This window comes from Theropithecus gelada, chromosome 7b (genome assembly GCF_003255815.1).
Source record: "Theropithecus gelada isolate Dixy chromosome 7b, Tgel_1.0, whole genome shotgun sequence".
Lineage (NCBI taxonomy): Eukaryota > Metazoa > Chordata > Mammalia > Primates > Cercopithecidae > Theropithecus > Theropithecus gelada.
Window position 1 is genome coordinate 63,141,684 of NC_037675.1, and position 22,458 is coordinate 63,164,141.

A 22,458-nucleotide genomic window follows, 5' to 3' on the forward strand; every position below is an offset into this window, starting at 1 on the left:
GGCACCCGCCACCATGCCCAGCTAATTTTTTGTATTTTTAGTAGAGATGGGGTTTCACCATGTTGGCCAGGCTGGTCTCGAACTCCTGACCTCAGGTGATCTGCCTACCTCAGCCTCCCAAAGTGCTGGGATTACAGGCATGAGCCTCTGCACCTGGTCCCCAGTTTTAAAATAAGGAAACTGAGGTTTAGAGAAGTTAAGTAGTTTGTATCAGGTGAGGCACAATAAGGTACAGACACTGGGTTTGAATGTCCAAGTCTGTAAGGCTCCATAGTCCATGCACTGTCTTTTATTTCTTATTTAATTTTCTTCTTTTTTGTTTTTTTCAAGAGTGTGGGGGTCTTGCTATGTTGCCTGAGTTGGCCTTGAATTCCTGGGCTCAGGCCGTCCTCATGCCTCAGCCTTCTGAGTAGCTGGGACTACGGGTGCACACTACCATGCCTGGCTTCTTTAATTTTGTATAGTGCTTTACATTATACAGAATACTTTCACCTGTATAATAAGCTTGTTTAATAATTAACAATGGTGAGTTTGTTCATTTTGTACAAATGTGAAACGTGAACGTGATTCTTAGGTTGAGGGACTTCCCCATTGTCATACATTGAGCAAATGACAGAGCTCAGACTCAAAAACTAGATCTGACTGGTGGTCTTTCTATATCACATGAAATAAAAATCATGAGAGCACAGCCAATGTAAACTATAAAGAGTTAGGGGCTCTCCATGTCTGGACACTGTTCTCCATTGCAGATCCCGTGTATGTGAGCACTTACCACTATTGATCAGTTTCTCATTTCTTTTTTTTTTTTTTTTTTTTTTTTGAGATGGAGTCTCGCTCTGTCACCCAGGCTGGAGTGCAGTGGCCGGATCTCAGCTCACTGCAAGCTCCGCCTCCCGGGTTCACGCCATTCTCCTGCCTCAGCCTCCCGAGTAGCTGGGACTACAGGCGCCTGCCACCTCGCCCGGCTAAGTTTTTGTATTTTTAGTAGAGACGGGGTTTCACTGTGTTAGCCAGGATGGTCTCGATCTCCTGACCTCGTGATCCGCCCGTCTCGGCCTCCCAAAGTGCTGGGATTACAGGCTTGAGCCACCGCGCCCGGCCTCTTTTTTTTTTTTTAAGAGACGAGTTTCACCTTTGTTGCCCAGGCTGGAGTACAATGGCACGATCTTGGCTCACCGCAACCTCTGCCTCCCGGGTTCAAGTGATTCTCCTGCCTCAGCCTCCTGAGTAGCTGGGATTACAGGCATGTGCCACCACACCCAGCTAACTTTGTATTTTTAGTAGAGATGGGGTTTCTCCTTGTTGGTCTGGCTGGTCTCAAACTCCTTACCTCAGGTGATCCGCCCTCCTCAGCCTCCTAAAGTGCTGGGATTACAGGCATGAGCCACTGTGCCTGGCCTAGTGTCTTATTTCTTGAACAGGTATTGATTCTACCAAAATCTGGAAATGAATTGAGTAGTCTGAGTTAGGGATGACTCAGATGTTGCAATGTCCATCTGTGATGGAAATGTCAGTAGTTCTCTCCTGATCTTAGAGCCAAGTCCCTATGCCAGGTTTTCTTAAGTCCACCTGTAGTATGCTGTCTTTTTCCTTACCCCACAGATCTGCCCATTTGGCTGGAGAGTTTTGGAGGAAGAAGATCTAATAAATAATGCCACAAATGGTGTCATAAATCACCCTCTATTTCTTTCTTTTTTGTTTTGAGATGGAGTCTTGCTCTCTTGCCCCCACTGGAGTGCAGTGGCAGTGTGATCTTGGCTCACTGCAACCTCCGCCTCCCGGGTTCAAGCAGTTCTCCTGCCTCAGCCTCCCAGGTAGCTGGGATTACAGGCGCCCACCCCCACACCCGGCTAATTTTTGTGTTTTTAGTAGAGATGGGATTTCACCATGTTGGCCAGTCTGGTCTTGAACTCCTGACCTCGTGATCCTCCTGCCTTGGCCTCCCAAAGTGCTGGGATTATAGGCGTGAGCCACCGTACCCGGCCTACCCTCTATTTCTTTTAATCCTGAATCTTATCGCTGAAGTAATGGTGAAACTTATGGGAACAGGCACATAGGTTTTGGGATTTCTGTGGCAGGTTGGGATGAGAGTCGTTACATAGGAATTTCCAGCAGAGCATAAAGGACTATGTAAATATTCTTTTCTTTTTTTTGAGATGGAGTCTTGCTCTGTCACCCAGGCTGGAGTGTGGTGGCATGATCTCGGCTCACTGCAAGCTCCTCCTCCTGGGTTCACCCCATTCTCCTGCCTCAGCATCCCGAGTCACTGGGACTACAGGAGCCCACCACCACGCCCGGCCAATTTTTTGTATTTTTAGTAAAGATGGGGTTTGACCGTGTTAGCCCTGATGGTCTCGATCTCCTGACCTCGTGATCCGCCCGCCTCGGCCTCCCAAAGTTCTGGGACTACAGGCGTGAGCCACCGCACCTGGCCATAAATATTCTTGATGTGACAATATGATATAAAAATATCTTAGTTATCAGTAGCAATATTTAATGATACATCATGCTACAAATAATTGTGATATTCTAGAATGGAATTGTATGTTAACTGATTCGTCTTTCCCCAGTGTCTTCTGTAAGTGTATCTTAGTTAATGTTTGTTGAGGTAAGTCAGTAAATCCATACCTCTGGTATCCATACCTCTATGTTAATGAAGTTGCACTATTTTGTTTACATGATTATGTTATTTTCAACATACTGTAGCATGTTATTCCCTATCAACTGGAAGTCACCTTGGAAGGTGACTATTTTGTGTTGGTTTTGCCTTTTAGTTTCTCCTCAAAAAGTGAAATAAAGGACTCATCTTTTTGCTTTTAGGAAATGCTGAATGTTCATGATCATTATCAGAACATGAAACGTGTAATTTCGGTTGATAAGTCCAAGCCAGATAAAGCCCTCAGTTTGATAAAGGATGATTTTTTTGACAATATTAAGAACATAGTTTTGGAGCATCAGCAGTGGCACAAAGACAGAAAGGTATGCAATCACTTGTTTGGTGCTTCACCATTTATTATACACGAATGATTATCCATGGATGATAATGTTGAGAGGCAGCCTAGTGTTAGAGGCTGTAATCCTGTGAAGGTAAGATTTAGAGGGCTTGGCTTTTCTAGTTCCACCTTTGCCACTTACTAGGTATGTGACGTTATTTAACCTTACAGATGGAGTATATATGTATTTTCCTTTTTTTGGTAGAAGAGTAAATTATCTTGTTATACCACAGATTTATTACAGGCTTTATAATTTGGCATTTTTCTAGGGGTTGCACACTCGGTCTTTGGGCTAAATCCTGCACACAGATGTGTTTTGTTTGGCATAGTGTTGATTTTAACATTGTTTAAAATTTTTGAGTTAATTACCAACTTTTAAGTACTTGTGGACCTCACCTAAAATTCTAGACTGGTAATACTGATTCCACTGCTGCATGACAGCAGACAGTGGGACCTGAGTGGTGGCTTTTCCTACTGCGATAGGGCAGGTGTTTCTCTGTTTACATATTGTCTACCTGGTGTGGTTTATCTTTTTGCAGGTCTCATCATCACAGATCTTCAACTTAGTTTATTTAACCAAAAGTATTGATGGTTTCACATTAGCCTTTTCAGCTAGAGGAACTTTTTTACCCTGGAAACCTAAAGGCTAGCCTTGTGAAATTTACTTTTGAAACTATTACTCCATCTTATTTTAGTAAATCTAGGAAAACAATTTTTAAAAAGTAAGCAATTTCTGATTACTTACTGTGTGTCTTGATAATGTGCTGATGTTTTCACAGATGTCACACAGATACTGTTATCTATATATCGTCTTTCAGGAAGATTTCTTGCTACTTTTTCACTTTCTGTTATATAAAGGAAGCTGGCTCACAGCTTAATTTTAGAAAAGATAAACAAGGAAACTGATAAGAAGATGATAGTCTTGGGAAGAAGAAAATAACTTTATTCCTCTGCATTTATTTTAATGAGAGATAGCAAGTTTTACAATGTTTGGATACTTTAAGTCCTACAAATAGGTTACACAAATGACTTAGGCATTTAATGTAAAAAAATTGTTAGTATTCTTTATATGTACGTATATAGACAGGGTCTTCTTGCTCTGTCACCCTGGCTGGAATGCAGTGGCAAGACTACAACTCACTACAGCCTCGACCTCCCAGGCTTAAGTGATCCACCCACCTCAGCCTTGTGAGTAGCTGGGTTTGCAGACATACGCCACCATGCCCAGCTAATTTTTTTTTTTTGTAGAGACAGCGTCTTGCTATGTTGCCAGGGATAGAACCAGCAAAATTTTAAATTTTTTTGTAGAGATGGGGTCTTGCTATGTTGCCCAGGGTGGTTTGGAACTCCTGGCCTTAAGCAATCCTCCCACCTCAGCCTCCCAGAGTATTAGGATTACAGGATTAGCCACCATGCATAGCCAGTATTCTCTTTTAATAGATAAACTCTCTTCAAAGAGCATTACTACGAGCTCTGAAAACCTGAAGGAAAGGAGAATAAGCCTGTTTTCTTAACTACCACATAGAGACTACCATATTAGGAGGATTTAAGCATTTTATTGATGAATTGTAGAACATTTTGAAACCTGTGATCTTAATGTTAGGTGGTATATAATGTGAATGATCTTTTAGTTTTTCATTTATTAAAAGTAATGATTTCTCACTGTTCTAAAATTGATTTGCAGTTAATTGAATTGTAAATTTGTGTGTGTGTGTATGTATCTTTTTTGCTCTTTTAGAATCCATCCTTAAAATCAAAAATTAATGATGGAGAAGAAAAAATGGAAGGAAATTCACAAGAAACAGAGGTCAGAAAACTTTGCAATTCATATTATGTGTGGCTGTGATTCTGTATACTAAGCATTGTGACCCATGGTCAGTATTATAAGAAATATAAGAGAAAATTCTGAATCATGGTTTTGTGAAAAGGTAGTTTGTTATTTACTGGAAGCCTTGTGGAGGCCACATCAGGTGTAGGTTGGGAGAGAGGATGATAATAGTTTTCCGTAGGGAAAGGAAAGCTCGACTATGGAAGGTGCAATCAGTTAATAGAGGATCAGGATCAGGCTTTTGTAATATATCTTTTCTGACTTGTCAGCCTTTCAACCAGTGTGGAGCCCAAGCCATTACACGGTATACTGCTTCCTGCCTCCAGAGTTTTCATCCATCTTAGTGGATGAGACAAGGAGCCATCTTTGAGTATAGGCAGATGAGGAGGGAATGGCAGTTCAAGGCTCTGCCTGATCACCCAGGCTTTCATTCATATTGTCCTCCTTGACTCCTGAATGAAAATGATCTGTAACTACGGGGATAGTATTATGGCACCTGCTACATCTGTGAGAGAATATGATGTATGTTTATGTGTGTGTACCCAATATATGTTAGTTTCTTTTACCCTACCTTCTGTCTAAAATCTTATTTCTGATAATAAATACTTGGGTATTCAGTTTTTTCACCTATTGTTTGTGTGTTTTAACTTTTTTTTCCTTCTTATTTTACATCCAGAGATGTGAAAGGGCAGAATCATTAGCGAAAATAAAATCAAAGGCCTTTTCAGTTGTCATTCAGGTGAGTTATTCTTTAATAAGGTAATTTGGAATTTGACTGCTTTTTAAATTATATTTCAATTTTTCATCAAAGTAGTGATACATGTACTTAGTTTTAAAAGTCAAATGCTAGAGAGGTTATATAGCACAACAGACCCCTTCTCTGCCACTTCCTACCCTTGTATTCCTAACCTTGAGAGGCAACATCTTCGACTTCTTTTCTTTTAGCAGTTTCTTCTAATATTTACCTGGAATTTTGATGCCATTTCCTTTATTGTCTTCCAGCTTCTAGTATTCCTGATTTTGGAAGGTTTTAGGGTTTTGCTTTGTCCCTGGAGTTCTGAAATTTCATTTAGTACATATAATGTAACTTGGTGTACATCTTTTTTATTTATTGCCCATGGCACTCATGGTGACCTCCTTTTAATCTGATATCCTTCAGTTCTGAAGAAGTTTCTGTATTGTTTCTTCGATACAAATGTTCTTTGCTGCATCTTTTCTCTTCTTCAACTTTTCTTATTTTTCTCTTTTATTTTTAGTTTCTGTCTCATTTTCTATTTTCAGGGAGATTTCTTAGGCTTTATCTTCTGAACCATTATATTGATTTTTAAAAAATTTCCCCTGATATTTTTTCATTACCAATAATTTTTTTTGTTCTCTGAATGCTGCTTGTTTTGTTTTTTTTAAATGTATTTTTCTTTTTCACAGGATGCAATAACTTTTTAAGGATATTAACTACAGTTTTTTTGATGGTTCCTCCCATTTCCTGTGAGTTCTTTTTTTTCTATTTGTTTGAACTCTTTCACTTTGTTGACTTTTTTTTTTTTTTTTTTTTTTGAGATGGAGTTTTGCTCTTATTGCCCAGGCTGGAATGCAATGGTGTGATTTTGGCTCCCCGCAACCTCTGCCTCCCAGGTTCAAGTGAGTCTCCTGCCTCAGCCTCTTGAGTAGCTGGGATCACAGGCATGTGCCACCACACCTGGCTAATTTTGTATTTTTAGTAGAGACGGGGTTTCTCCATGTTGGCCAGGCTGGTCTCGAACTCCCGACCTCAGGTGATCCACCTGCCTCGGCCTCCCAAAGTGCTGGGATTACAGGCGTGAGCCACTGCACCTGGCCCATTTTGTTGGCTAAATGATTGAAGAAGGCTGGGCGCGGTGGCTCACACCTGTAATCCCAGCACTTTGGGAGGCTGAGGCGGGTGGATCACGAGGTCAGGAGATCAAGACCAGCCTGGCTAACTCGGTGAAACCCCGTCTCTACTGAAAATACAAAAAATTAGCCGAGTGCGGTGGCAGGCGCCTGTAGTCCCAGCTACTCGGGAGGCTGAGGCAGGAGAATGGCGTAAACCCGGGAGGCGGAACTTGCAGTGAGCTGAGATCCGGCCACTGCACTCCAGCCCGGGCGACAGAGCGAGACACCGTCTCAAAAAAAAAAAAAAAACAAAAAAATTCATATATATGTATGATTGAAGATCCTCAGATGTCTTTTCATATTTAAGGGTGGTCAAGAGGAGATCAAGAGCTTATCTAACCTCTAGATTTCTTTGTCTTGGATCTAGTTATTTAAAGAACAATCTTTCACTTCCTTGTCTAGGGGAGGAGGGTGGGCAATAAGCCCAGCTGCCAGTGTTTTGGGAGCCTACAGAGAGAATCAGATGTGAGGCTCACCATTCCTTATGCAGGTTTCACTCAGCCCCTCTATTTTCAGTAAGAGTCCTCATCTCCTTCCTCACCTACACCAGTTTCCTTTGAGCCCACAGCCTTTCTCGTTTAGCCTCTTCAGAGAGCAGCAGGCCTTCTGTTTTGTATAGGAGAAAGTCAGTTGCCTAGCTCTGAGTTTGAGGAATGAGACACTATTCTCTATAGATTTTCAATGCACCTGCCTGTTTTTTCAGTCCCACCTCAGCCTCCCAAAGTGCTAGGATTACAGATGTGAGCCACTGTGCCCAGCCCTTTGCCCATTTTTTAATGAGGTGGTTTTTTTGTTTGTTGAATTGTTTAATTTTCTTATAGATTCTGAATATTAGACCTTCATTGAATGCCAAGTTTGTGACTATTTTCTCCCATTCTGTAGGTTGTCTGTTTACTCTGTTGTTTCTTTTGTTTTACAGAAGCTCTGTAGTTTAATTAGGTCTCACTTGTCAATTTTTGTTATCAACTTTGTCAAACATCAGGTGGTTGTAGGTGTGTGGCTTTATTTCTGAGTTCTCTGTCCTGTTCCATTGGTCTATGGTGTCTGTTTTTGTACCAGTACAATGCTGTTTTGGTTACCGTAGTGTATCTGTGGTTTCTGCGTCTATGGATTCAACCAATTGTGGATTGAAAATATTTGAACAAAAAAATGCATCTGTACCAAATATGGACACACTTTTTTCCTTGCTGTTATATTCCCTGAATAATATGACAATCACTTTCATAATATTAGGTATTATAAGTAATCTAGAGATGATTGAAAGTATATGGGAGGGAAGTGCATAGGTTATATGCAAATACTACACAATTTTACATCAGGAATTTGAGCATCTCTGGATTTTGGTATCCGAAGGAAGTCCTGGAACTAATCCTCCATGGATACTGAGAGACAACTATACGTGGTTGCTTTTTAAGAGTTGTTGGTCGGACGCGGTGGCTCAGGCCTGTAATCCCAGCACTTTGGGAGGCCAAGGTGGGCTGATCACGAGGTCAGGAGCTTGAGACCATCCTGGCCAACACGGTGAAACCGTGTCTCTACTAAAAATACAAAAAATTAGCCAGGCATGGTGGTGAGTGCCTGTAATCCCAGCTACTCGGGAGGCTGAGGCGGGAGAATGGCATGAACGCAGGAGGTGGAGGTTGCAGTGAGCTGAGATCGTGCCACTGCACTCCATCCTGGGCTACAGAGCAAGACTCCATCTCAAAAATAAAAAATAAAAATAAAAAAAGAAAAGAAAAAAGAATTGTTAATACCTGTATTGCATATACAACATTAACCGAAAATTCTTTGCTTAAGCAAGTAAGGGAATTCACGTACTGATATAACAAAACAAATCCATAGCCAGGATTGGCTAAAGATATCTGTGTCTCAGACAAAGATATCATTAAGACTGGCCCTCCATTTTCACTGCCGTCAAGTGCTATTTTCCTGACAGCTTCAGCCTTACATGTTCCCAGTTTTAGCTTCCAAGGCAAGAAAGAATCTTTCCTTCCTAATAGTTAAACAATTCCAAAATAACATTTCATTAGCCATGATACATACCACATACCCCGCCTACTTGCCTCCCGACTCCCAACAAATTACCCTGGCCATGGGGATGTTAAACTCATTGTGGCCAGCTCTGGGCCACATGGCCAAACCTGGAGCCAAGCATGAAGTACTTCTACTTGGAACACATGGTAGTGCCTACGGGAAGTAAGTTTATTAGAAGATGCCTCTACACCTTTGTTGCCCAACCATGCCAGATAATAGAACAACTTCATTTTAAGCCCATGTGAGCAGATAGTGGTGACAGCTGCAGGAAACTTCATGTTATAAAAAGAATAGACTATTTACATGACACAGGTAGTTATATTATAGTAAACCAGCCAGGGGTAATAGTAAAGTACTTTATGACAGATACTTCTGTAAATCTTTCCTCATCTTTGATTGTACATTTTGTCTTCCTCTGAATTACCTATCATTTGTATTCATTTTATAATTTATTGGTTAATTGGATTGTAACTCTTAAGGCATCCAAATCAAGAAGGCATCGTCAAGTCAAACTTGACTCTTCTGACTGTGATTCTGCATCTGGTCAAGGGCAAGTCAAAGCAACTAGGAAAAAAGAGAAGAAAGAAAAATTAAAACCAGCAGGAAGGAAGATGTCTTTCAGAAACAAAGGTAATTTTTTAAAGTCTTACTAAGACTCAACAAAGGAGAATGGGTTTTATTTACAACTTTGCCTCATCTTTATTTCGTTGTTAAGAAGGATTAGATACTTGTTTGAGAACATTTTTGTGAGATTTAATGTTAAAAATAAATTGTTAGATTCTTGGAAACTTATTGCTGGAAAGGGACCCTAGGAATCATATCAAATGTATCATTTTATAGGTGATGAAATTTTGACCTGGCCAGGTGCTATGGCTCATGCCTGTAATCCCAGCACTTTGGGAGGCCTAAGTGGGTGGATCACTTGAGGTCAGGAGTTCGAGTCCAGCCTAGCCAACATGGTGAAACCCCGTCTCTACTAAAAATATAAAAGCTGGGCATGGTAGTGCACGCCTGTAATCCCAGCTACTTGGCAGCCTGAGGCACAAGAATTGCTTGAACCTGGAAGGTGGAGGTTGCAGTGAGCTGAGATCATGCACTTCAGTCCAGTGTAGGTGACAGAGCAAGACTGTCTCAAAACAAAAAACAAAAAGAAAGAAATTTAGGCCTATAGAGATTAAATAACTTGTCTAAAGTGATAATTAATAGCTAGATAGTTATGAAATCATAATTATCCAGTGCATTTTTTTTTTTTTTTGAGATGCAGTTTTGCTCTTCTTGCCCACGCTGGAGTGCAATGGCACGATCTCAGCTCATTGCAACCTCCGCCTCCCGGGTTCAAGTGATTTTGCTGTCTCAGCCTCCCAAGTAGCTGAGACTACAGGCACCCACCTCCACACCTGGGTAATTTTTTTTTTTTGTATTTTTAGTAGAGACGGGGTTTCACTATGTTGGCCAGGCTGGTCTTGAACTCCTGATCTCGTGATTCACTGGCCTCGACCTCCCAAAGTGCTGGGATTACAGGCGTGAGCCCCTGCACCCAGCAATAGTTCGTTTTTTAAAAAAATTGTATGAATAATATATATGTACCCTACATAAATTTGGAATTTGATTAACAGGTTTACTTGGGGTGAGAAAAAGAGCATTAGAAACATTAGTAAATATTTAATACTAATACGAAATTCACTCCTAACTACTGCAGGAATATATGAAGATAAGTTAACAGCCTTTTAGCATTTTTTCCCCCTTTATTGAAGCAGTGGAAGGGGAATTGAAGTTAAGTACCTTTAATATGTCCCAGATATGATTAAGTACTATAACAGTAGCTTGAAGTGCACTGAGAATTCAGAGGAGATACCATATTTGTTAAGTATGATCGAGAAATAGTTCAAAAGGAAATTTTTCTACTTCCTTTCACAATGCTGAAGGATATTGTGAAGAAAATTGTTAGACTAAACTCATGAGTATTACTGAAAAAATCCTAAGTCATATGTATCAAAAATAATCCTAGACACAAAAACACCTTAACTGAGTACACTTATTTCAGGATGCATTCAGAATCTATTAATATGATTTACCACATCAATAGGTTAAAGGGGAAAATGTGAATTTATTTTAATAGTTACCAAAGAAGACATTTGATAATATCCAGCATCCATTCTTTTTTTTTGAGACGGAGTCTCGTTCTGTCATCCAGGTTGGAGTGCAGTGGCCGGATCTCAGCTCACTGCAAGCTCCGCCTCCCGGGTTTATGCCATTCTCCTGCCTCAGCCTCCCGAGTAGCTGGGACTACAGGTGCCCGCCACCACACCCGGCTAGTTTTTTGTATTTTTTTTTTTAGTAGAGACAGGGTTTCACCATGTTAGCCAGGATGGTCTCGATCTCCTGACCTCGTGATCCGCCTGTCTCAGCCTCCCAAAGTGCTGGGACCAGCATCCATTCTTAATTTAAAAAAAAAAAATCTTCTAGATCAAGGAGTTAGCAAACTGTTTCTGTAAAGGGCCAGGTAGTAAATATTTTAGGTTTTGTGGGCCATGTTTCTGTCACAACTACTCAGCTCTGCCATTGTAATGTGAAAGTATCTATAGATAATACCAAAACACCTGAATGTGGTTGTAGTCCAGTAAAACTGTATAAAAGCAGGTGGTGGGTCACATTTGGTCCTGGGGTTTGTTAACTCCTGCCCCTGCCCTAGATAAAATAGAAGATTATTTCTTTAATCTTAAAAGTGTGTGTGTGCACGCATGTATTAGATCATAAGTTGCCTCATGTTCAATGGTAATATGCAAGAAGTATCACAGTTTTATTTAACGTTGCTCTTAAAGAGCTAGTCAGTGTAATCAGACAGGAGAGTGAAGGGAGATATGACATCAGAAAGAGAGCCTAGAAAATTATCATGATTTGTGAATGATTTTATGCCTAAAATATTCTAAAGAGAATTTGCCGAAAAATAGGAACAAAAATTTAGGGAGGTAAGGATTACCACTGTAGACCTTACAAAGATTAAAAGGTGACCAAGGCAAAATTATAAATAATTTTATGCCAGTAAGTTAGATAGCTTAAATAAAATGGATAAATTTATTAAGAGACACAAGTTTCCAGGCCAGGCGCCGTGGCTCATGCTTGTAATCACAGCACTTTGGGAGGCTGAGGCAGGTGGATCACCTGAAGTCAGGAGTTCGAGACCAGCCTGGCCAACATGGAGAAACCCCGTCTTTACTAAAAATACAAAATTAGCCAGGCTTGGTGGCGCATGCCTGTAATCCCAGCTACTTGGGAGACTGAGGCAGAAGAATCGCTTGAACCCGGGAAGTGGAGGTTGTGGTGAGCCCAGATGTGCCTTTACACTCCAACCTGGGCAACAACAGCAAAACTCTGTCTCAAAAAAAAAAAGAGACACAAGTTTCTAAAACTGACGCTGACGGAAGAAATCTGAATAGTCATGTCTACTGAGACCCCAAAATATCTGAGACAGGTCTCAGTCGATTTAGAAAGTTTGTTTTGCCCGGGTTAAGGATGTGCCTGTGATACAACCTCAGGAAGTCCTGAGGCGTGTGCCCAATGTGGTCGGGTTACAGTTTGCTTTTATACATTTTAGGGAGACATGACACGTCAATCAATATATGTAAGTTGTACATTGGTTTGGTCTGGTAAGGCAACAAGTGGGGGCTTCCAGGTTAGCAGTAGGTAAGACAAAAAGTTGCATTGCATTTTTTCAGTCTTTGATGGCCTTCCACCTAATACGAATAATACGCAATTTACTCTGGCTCAATGAATCTGCATTTTCACATGAGCAATAGGGGAGAGGAACCAATCAGATATGCATTTGTCTTCGGTGAGCCTCAGAGGGATGACTTTGAATAGAATGGTAGGCTGGTTTGCTCTAAGCAGTTCCTAGCTTGACTTTTCCCTTTAGCTTAGTGATTTTGGGGTCCTAAGATTTATTTTCCTCTCACACTGCTAAGAAATTAAATTCCCAGGCTTCTCTGGAAATTTTAGCAAGCATTTAAGAAACGAGTGATCTAGATCTAGATTCTTTCAGAAAATACAAGAGGGAATACTTTGCAGCTTATTGACGTTGCAAGAAAGAACTAAAGACCAATATCCCTTATCCAAAAAAAAAATTCAAAATGGATTATGGACTAAATTTGAAACCTAAATTATAAAACTTGTGAAAAAATATGTAGGAGAAAAATGTGTGTGTTCTTGGATTGGGCAAGATTTTTAAATATATGACACAAAAAAACACAAGCAAATCATGAAACAAAAAATTGATAAATCTGCATTCTCAGAGTTACAATTTTTGCCTTCAGAAGACACTGTTAAGAAGATGAGAAGATAAGCCATAGACTGTGAGAAAATTTCTGCAAACTACTACCCTGATTAAAGGTCCTGTATCCAAACTAGTAATATATAAAGAAGTCTAACTCAATAAATATATAGTCCACCTAATGAAGAAATGGCTAAAACATTTCACCAAAGAAAATATATGGATGGCAAATAAGCATATGAAAAGATGCTCTGCATCTTTAGTTATTAGAGAAATGTAAATTAAAACCACAGTGACATTGCACTAAACCCTGAATGACAGCAACAAAAAGACCCCACAAAACAAAACAAAAATTGTAATGAAAAAAGCTGTTGATGATTTGAAACAAGTGGAACCTGCATACTTTTCTGGTGTGAATCCAGAATGATGTGGTTACTTTGGAAAACTCAACAGTTTTTAAAAGGTAAACATGTACTTATCATCTGACCCAGAAATACTATTCCTTGGTATTTATACAAGAGAAATGAATACTTAATGTTCACACAGAAATGTGTATGCAAAAGTTTATGTGGCTTTATTCATAATTGCAAGAACTGCAAACAGCCTAAAAATCCTTCCACTGCTGATTGGATAAACTGTGGCATATCCATACAATGAAATACAATCCAGCAATAAAAGAGCTGTGATACATGTAACAACGTAGATGAATCTGAATTCAGTGTGCTCTGTGAAAGAAGACAGATACAAAAGGCTATATACTCTATGATTCTATTTATGTGACATTCTGGAAAAGGCAAATCTGTAGGGACAGAAAATATGTATTTGGTTGCTAGGGACTTAGGGGTAGGGGAAGGTGTTGAATGCAAAGGGGCACAGAGAAATTTTTGGGGTAATGGAAATCTGTATTTTCATTGCAGTGGTAGATTCCACAACCATGCATTTGTCCAAACTGCTCTGTACAGCAAAAATGGGTGAATTTTATTGTATGTTAATAATACTTCAATAAACCTGACTGATGGCCAAACACGAGCAAAAAGAGAGGACATAAGGAAAAGATTGTTTAGTTTGGTTGTATTTCAAAAATTAACTTCTGGTAGATTAAAATGTTTTTTTTTTCTGAAAAGAAAATGTTCAGCTGAATTAAATTTAAAGGAGTTTAATTGAGCAATGAACTATTGGAGTATCACACAGCCCCCAGAATCACAGCAGATTCAGAGACTCCAGCGCAGCCACGTGGTGGAAGATTTATAGCCAATAAAAGGGAAATGAGGTACAGAAATCGGAAGTGAGATACAGAACAGCTGGATTGGTTATGGCTCAGCATTTGCCTTATTTGAACACAGTTTGAAGACTCAGCGGTGTATGAATGGTTGAAGTACCGCCGCTGGGATTGGCCAAGACTCAGCTGTTGTTCAGGCATATACTGCTAAATTGGGTTTTCACTCTTGTCCACCTATTAAGCTAGATTGCAATTTGTCCATAAGGACTCAAATATAGAAGTATGGAGTCCTTCTCAGGCCATATTTAGTTCACTTTAACAGAAGTACCAAAGATATTTAGGTTTAGAAACCCTCACAAGCACTTTTTATTAATAGCCTTCATATAGGCATAGCAATGTGATAAGCTGGCCAAGCTGCTTTCTTGAAGACCTGAAAAAAATTTTTTTAATGTGGTTGAGGAACAAAGGAGGAACAAGAGCAAAATAGGAAAAGAAAGTTAAATGAAATGAGCTTTCATCTTGAATATGTGACAGGTATAATTTATGAAATATCACTTCCTTTGTTAATCATATCTTAATCAGTTCCTAAAAACAACTGTTTTGTAAATTCTAAAACTAACTTAAGTACAGGCTCTGTAGTACATCTGAGATTTGTTAATGAATTTTCTCAGGTTGTTAGGGAGGATTTACCCATGAGAAAGACTGAAGTATTATAAATGTGATTTGAATTCAGATCTCCATCATGGCTTAACTAATCCAGCTAAGGTATTGTAAATACTCTGAAGCAGAAGTAGTTACCTGAATAATAAAGACCCAAATGCTTACTTTGTAGTTTCCCATTAGTCAAAAGTTCATTTCCATACAGTGAAAAGGTATTTTTGATTTTATAGTTTTTCAAAAAGAGGAGCCTCAGTTCCATAAAAGGCAAAAGATCTTACAAATCCATTTGCACATATGATACTTTTAAAATTTCTAATTTTAAAAGAGCTCTTATAAATGAATAAGAAAAGGACCACCACCCAGTAGAAAAATAGCTTAGGACATGAACAGGCAATCACAAATGCAGGCAGAAAGTCAACGCATATAGGAAATAATTGAATTTCATCTATAATTACAGATATATAAATTAAAACATGATTTTTATATTATTTGATCAGCAAAGATTAAAGGTGTAATACCCATTGATAGTGAAAGTGTAAGGAAATACAATCTCAGTTTAAGTGGGAGAGTAAATTGGCACATTCTTTTCATAGAGCAATTTAGAATCGTGTCAAAATTTTAAATGTACATGCCTTTTGGAATTGCTAAGAATTTATTCTGTACAAATCATAAATATAAAAGGAAATTCATTGCAGGATTCTTTGAAGTGGCAAACTAAACAACTCAAATGTATAATGGGTAAATAAAATTCTTGTCAGTCCATACAAAGAAATACTTTGCAGTTACTAAAAAGCTAGGGAGGCTGGGCACGGTGGCTAACGCCTGTAGTCCCAGCACTTTGGGAGGCTGAGGCGGGCGGATCACAAGGTCAGGAGTTCAAGACCAGCCTGGCCAATATGGTGAAACCCCGCCTCTACTAAAAATACAAAAATTAGCTGGGTGTGGTGGCGGGCGCCTATAGTCCCAGCTACTTGGGAGTCTGAGGCAGGAGAATCGCTTGAACCCAGGAGGCAGAGGTTGCAGTGAGCTGAGATCATGCCACTGCTCTGCAGCCTGGGTGACAGGGCAAGACTCCGTCTCAAAAAAAAAAAAGAAGCTAGGGAAAGCCCTATATTATGAAAGTATATCCAGAATATATCGATTAAAAATAAAATACAACGTGATACATTTCTTAGTGAAAAGGCTTTTTTAAAAAGAGTATGATCTCATTTCTATTAATCAAAAAAATATATATATACACATACACACATGAACATAATATATAGCACTGAAGAAATCTAGACATGTATGAAGTATTACCAGTGGTTAATTTTCAAGGATGGTATAATGAGAAACTATCCATAAATTTCTGTAATGTTTGGATTTTATATAACCGTGTGTTACTTTAATCAGTAGAAATCCAAAGACCTTTTTACAAATAAGGTAAACATAATTCCATAGACTCAGACAAGTAGAAGGGCTGGTGTGAAAAAGGCAAAGTAGCTGGGAATTATAGAGCAAGGGGTCCATTTAGATTGGATTGTAAAGGGTGTGTTGGGGAGTTAACTGTTAAAAGTGCTGGAAAAATAGATTGAGGATTGTATTGTGACCAGGCCTTAAATGTGGAATCAAGTAGTTTACACTTCAGTTGGTAGGCAGAGGGGAAGTCAACTGAAACTTTTGAGCAAGAAAGTGGCATGCCCAAAGTTTTTCTTGAAGAAAATCAGTCTAGGAGTAGAATGGGAGGTAGCTGGGAACAAACTGAAAATAGGAACACTAAGTAGAAGGCTGTTGCAGTAGTTCAGATTTAGGAGTGACGAGCATGTGCCACATGGTTGTAGGAATTAGAGAAGCAAGGCTAACAGACATAAGAGCCAAATATGGAGGCTGGTGGAGAGGGGTGAGACAAGAATGCTTAATGTCTGAGCACCTGGGAGGATATTCATGTCCTTAATGTTGGAGAAATATGATGACATGATAAAGATTTCATTGGGGGGAGAATTCGCTCCAGTCTGCCTTTCCAGACTTAATTTCTGTATGCATAAATGGGTGCTCAGTATATTTATGGAATTTATTTAAGCTTATGTTATTTAAGCTTCAATTATGTGCTCACCATTCCTCGAATATAGCATGCATGTTGATAGGACATCAGTAATATCAGTGCTATGATGGATGAAGATGATAGCAACTACTGTTTATGTAACACTTTTTTTGAGATAGAGTCTTGCTCTGTCACCCAGGCTGGAGTGCAGTGGCACAATAATGGCACGATCTCGGCTCACTGCAACCTCCACCTCCTGGGTTCAAGCGATTCTCCTGCCTCAGCCTCCCCAGTATCTGGGATTACAGGCACTCGCCACTATGCCTGGCTAATTTTTGTATTTTTAGTAGAAATAGGGTTTCATCATGTTGGCCAGGATGGTCTCGAAGTCCTGACCTCGTGATCTACCCACCTCGGCCTCCCAAAGTGCTGGGATTACAGGCGAGAGCCACCACGCCCAGCCAAAATTTACTTTTTAAAAATTTAATTATTCTTGGCTATTTTCTCAAATGTATTGCATTCTCTTTTATGTGTTTCCTTTGTTCTACATTTATCATTTTTGTAATTATAAGTATATTAAAGTAAAATATATTTTATGCTCTTATTTTCTGTAACACTGTATCCCTAACATAATTTAATTTTCTTTTGACAAGTCATGGTCACCATCATGAGGATTATGTTACTGGGTTTTATAATGTAATGATTCTATCAAGAAAGAAGCCAGATGCGGTTGCTCACGTCTGTAATCCCAGCAGTTTGGGAGGTTGAGGCAGGTGGATCACTTGAGGTCGGGAGTTTGAAACCAGCCTGGCCAATGTGGTGGCATGCACCTGTAGTCCCACCTATTCAGTAGGCTGAGGCACGAGAATCATTTAAGCCTGGGAGGCGGAGGTTGCAGTGAGCTGAGATTGTACCACTGTACTCCAGCCTGGGCTACAGAGAGAGAGACTGTCTCCAAAAAAAAAAAAAAAAAAAATAGCTTAAGTGTGGGGCAGTTTATACTAAATGACTTCATGCCGCAGTGCTTTGTTCTTATGTTTCTCTTTTTTTTAAAAAAAACAGTGTATCTGTTAGACTTATTGTAGTGAAATCTTTCTGTTCTCAGTGTGCAGGCTCAGGAGGCAGAGGCAGGAGAATTGCTTGAACCCAGGAGGCGGAGGTTGCAATGAGCTGACATTGCGCCACTGCGCTGCAGCCTGGGTGACAGAGTGAGACTCCATTAAAAAAAAAAAAAAAAAAAAGCAAGATATAATATATCAAATGAGAAAAGTGTTGGGCGAAGCAAAACAGCATAAAAATAGTCACTGTTTATGGGGGTTGCTTTTGGGATATGGAAGTTTTGTGCTAAATGGTACTTGATATGATAATGGTATCTGATACATTTGGTTGGGATATTTCTTCAGGTAACAGAAGGTTGATGTAGAGAACCTCTAGTGTTTTTGAAAATGGAAAGTCAGTCGCAAATTATGACTAGAGAAATATATCTTGTAGAGCATATGTGGTGAGAAAAGAAAGTATGTTCACATCCAAAAGTAAGGTTGTTAAACTCAAAAACTACATTTGTAATTAATTTAATAAAGTTGAAGTAACATATGCGATTATTCTTTGATGGCTGCAGATATAGCCCCTGTTGTGTGTGATAAAGATTAAATATGGTATTTGTGTTTGGCTAATTTTGTTTATTCCTTTTTTCTCTGTTTTATCTAGTGGAAGAACTAGAGACTACTTTCAAAGTACAAATAAAATATGTTAGTACTTGAAAAAATATAGGTATTCTAGAATGCGTATTTCTGCTTACTATTACAGTTTAAGTTTTTACATGTCTAATTTTTATGCTGTAATAATGACTTTTTTGTAAAATGTTTTCTCAAAAAGTATAATATTCTTGGCTTTCATATAAAATCATTTTCTAAATATTTCTAGGTAACGTGCAGAATATACACAAGGAAGATAAACCTTTAAGTCTGAGTATGCCTGTAATTACAGAAGAAGAGAATGAAAGTTTGAGTGGAACAGGTACAGATAAAATTTCGTCAAACTAGTGAAGTAAACTAACTTATATTCGTAGAGCATCAAGGTTTAGAACCCTTGAGGAACATGACAGTTTGCTGTGTGTTCCTGTGATCCTTTCATCTTTGGCCCATTAGAGAATTTCAGTATTAGTCATATCATTAATGACATCTCAGAGTCAAGGATAACACAATAAATGATGGTATGGATATCCATTAGGTATCCTATCAGTTTCATCTTTGTAGAGATGTCTCTGTCAGACCTCTGACCTGCTTTCATCTGGACATGGTTTCAGTACTTCTAATTCTGACTGCTGCTCTCTTCCAGGAATTTGTTTTCTTTATTTTTCTTCGTGAGACAGGGTCTTGCTGGGTTGCCCGGGCTGGTGTACGGTGATTTGATCACAGTGACTTACTACAGCTTCAACTTCCCTGTCTCAGGCTGTCCTCCCCTCCTGCCTCAGCCTCTTGAGTCACTGGGACTGAAGGCACATGCCCCAATGTCTGGCTAATTTTTGTATTTTTTGTAGAGACAGGGTCACACTGTGTTGCCTAGGCTGGTCTCAAACTCCTGGGCTCAAGTGATCCACTTGCCTCGGCCTTCCAAAGTGCTGGGATTACAGGCATGAGCCACCGTGCCTGGCTTAGGAATTTGTTTTCATCTTAATTTTTTTTTTTACTTGTCTTTTCTCTTTTTCTTTTTTTGCCATTTCCCTTTTCTTTTGCACTGGTGGGGAATATTTTTTTTCTTTTTTCTTTTTTGTTTTTTTTTTTGAGATAGTCTTGCTTTGTTACCCAGGCTCGAGTGCAATGGCGTGATCTCAGCTCACTGCAAACACCGTCTCCCGGGTTCAAGCGATTCTCCTGCCTCAGCCTCCCAAGTAGCTGGGATTACAGGTGCCCCCCATCATGCCCGGCTCATTTTTGTATTTTTGTAGAGACGAGATTTCACCATGTTGGCCAGGCTGGTCTTGAACTCCTGACCTTAAGTGATCCGCTTGCCTTGGCTTCCCAAAGTGCTGGGATTACAGGCATGAGCCACCGTGCTTAGCCAGAATATTTCTTTTTGCCACATCTTTTATAATTTTCATGTTTTTGTGTTTTCTATTGCTTTCTTTGCTTTTAATGATCAGTAACCTTTAGGTTCGTGCTGTTTGTAGATGGACAATTATTCGAGTGTTGGTTCTGGCATCTCCTGTGGTAGCCAGAATGATGTATAGTACTAGTGTTTTGGGTTACATTTCTAGGTTTAATTGAAATGAAATTGAAATCTTAGTCATTTTCTTCTTCTTAGTACTGGCCTAAATATCTTTGAGATCTAGCACCCTGGGTTCATATAATTATAGGGAGGGTGTACCCATATGACCCATATGAAACAACTTCACAGTAACTTATTATTAATTAGGATTTAGAATGGCTAAGGGCCACTATCTTAATAGATTGATATTGCAATAAGATTGAGATCTTACTATCTCAATGGATATAGTATTTTTTATTGTTGTTATGTGTTTTTTTTTTTTTTTTTTTTTTTGAGATGGAGTCTCGCTCTGTCATCCAGGCTGGAGTGCCGAGGCACAATCTTGGCTCACTGCAGCCTCCACCTCCTGGGTTCAAGCAATTCTTCTGCCTCAGCCTGCTGAGTAGCTGGGACTACAGGTGCCTGCCACCACGCCCAGCTAATTTTTTGTATTTTTTTTAGTAAAGATGGGGTTTCACCGTGTTAGCCAGGAAGGTCTCGATCCCCTGACCTCATGATTCGCTCACCTCAGCCCCCCAAAGTGCTGGGATTACAGGCACGAGCCACCGCTCCTGGCTGATAGTATGTTTTAAACTGCTATATCATTTTGAAGAAAAAATTCTTGAATATGTCAGGTTTAAGATTTTTTTGTTGTGTCTTTGCTGTGAGGGCATCCTTATTGTGTTGTGCCAGTTAGATAGCTATGTAGTTTAAATGTATGTTATCAATTAGGTATTATCATTTAAGTGTTTTTTTTTTTTCGATCTGACTGACTTTTAAACTTTATGTCTAGAGTTCACTGCATCCAAGAAGAAGAGAAAACACTGAACAAAGAGCCTGGTGTAGTTTTTAATTTTGAGTTTTCTGACAGAAGAAAAGAATGATATTTTGTGTATTGAACAGGAAGACTGCCAGTATTAAAAATAATCCTTCTGGGAAACTGTAGGTTATTTCTTGGAAATTGCAATACATAGTTCTAGAATAGAAGTACACAAAATTAGAATAAGAATTCTTTAACATTTTCTTTAATGATATGCATAAATGGAGATAAAACTTGTATTTAGTATGTAATATAAAAAATTCTGTTATTTGCAGATTGTTACTATTTCCTGTAACGTTTTGTGATACTATACTGTCCGAATACAGTCTGGTAATACTATTCTATTTTATTTAAAATATATTTTATTGAAATATTAATGTTTATTACATGCAAATAACTAATCATTTTGTATCTACAGTCTGATAATGGATTTTTTTATTTTGTATATTCTATTTTGTATATTGTTAAGTGCAATAAAGTTTTTGCCTTGTTTTATTTTTTAATACATAAAAGTTACATTCTCATAACATGTGATTAATAACTTAGGAAGTTCACAATGTATTTTCTAATTCTGCAGTTAAATATTATTTAGTGCTTGTTTTAAAGCTCCCTTTGCTCTACTGTATGTTTATGTGTATGTGTATGTGTAAATATGTATATGTATGTGTGTCCATATTTATATATATGACTAGTCAATAAATTTATATGTGTCTATAGATATATGACTAGTCAATAAATTGTGTAAATACTTGAATACTAGTATTAAATTAGTATTTAATACTAATTTAAGTACTAGATACTAATTTAAGTACTAACTTAAGTACTTAAATACTAATGTATTAAGTATTTAAGTACTTTACTTTCTAATAAAATGTTTAAGAAGAATAATGTAAATTTCAGAATGTGTCTCTGGTACAGAATCATTGATAGTCACAGAAAAAAAATCTATAGCTTCATGAATATGCCTATCTGTTAATTTCTCGTTCCAGACATTTTAATAGAGATTGCTTGAGCCATGTTGTTTGAATTGCTGCCAATAGCAGACCACCTCCCTATCATGTTGTTGGCTCAGCCGTTTTTTTTTCTTCCCCCTAATAGAGACGGGGTATTGCTGTGCTGCTCAGGCTGGTCTTGAACTCCTGGGCTCAAGCGATCCTCCTGCCTCAGCCTCCCAAAGTACTAGGATTATAGGTGTGACCTGCTGTACCCAGTCCTAACCTGTTTCACAGTTGATTATACTTCATGCTGTTTTCCTGCATGAAGTATAATTAAGGGATTTGTTAAGGTAACCCTTAATTAAGGTATTATTAAGGGATTTAGAGTTTGGGTTGCACACCTGTAATCCCAGCACTTTGGGAGGCTGAGGCGGGCAGATCACGACGTCAGTGAAACCCCGTCTCTAATAAAAATACAAAAAATTAGCTGGGCATGGTGGTGGGCGCCTGTAGTCCCAGCTACTT

The 22,458-nt window shown here is 38.9% G+C and overlaps 1 protein-coding gene across 1 annotated transcript in view; it reads left to right on the forward strand.

The window, feature by feature from the left end:
• The window catches only part of SNAPC1 (small nuclear RNA activating complex polypeptide 1), a 34,133-nt gene extending 12,640 nt beyond the window's left edge, over nt 1–21,493 (forward strand). Inside the window, exons 5-10 of the mRNA XM_025392655.1 lie at nt 2,821–2,979; nt 4,732–4,800; nt 5,498–5,560; nt 9,246–9,396; nt 18,856–18,948; nt 20,972–21,493. Coding sequence (XP_025248440.1) covers nt 2,821–2,979; nt 4,732–4,800; nt 5,498–5,560; nt 9,246–9,396; nt 18,856–18,948; nt 20,972–21,006 — 570 coding nt within the window. The 3' untranslated portion in view covers nt 21,007–21,493. The remainder of the gene's footprint in view (nt 1–2,820; nt 2,980–4,731; nt 4,801–5,497; nt 5,561–9,245; nt 9,397–18,855; nt 18,949–20,971) is intronic.
• Nucleotides 21,494–22,458: the final 965 nt, after the last annotated feature.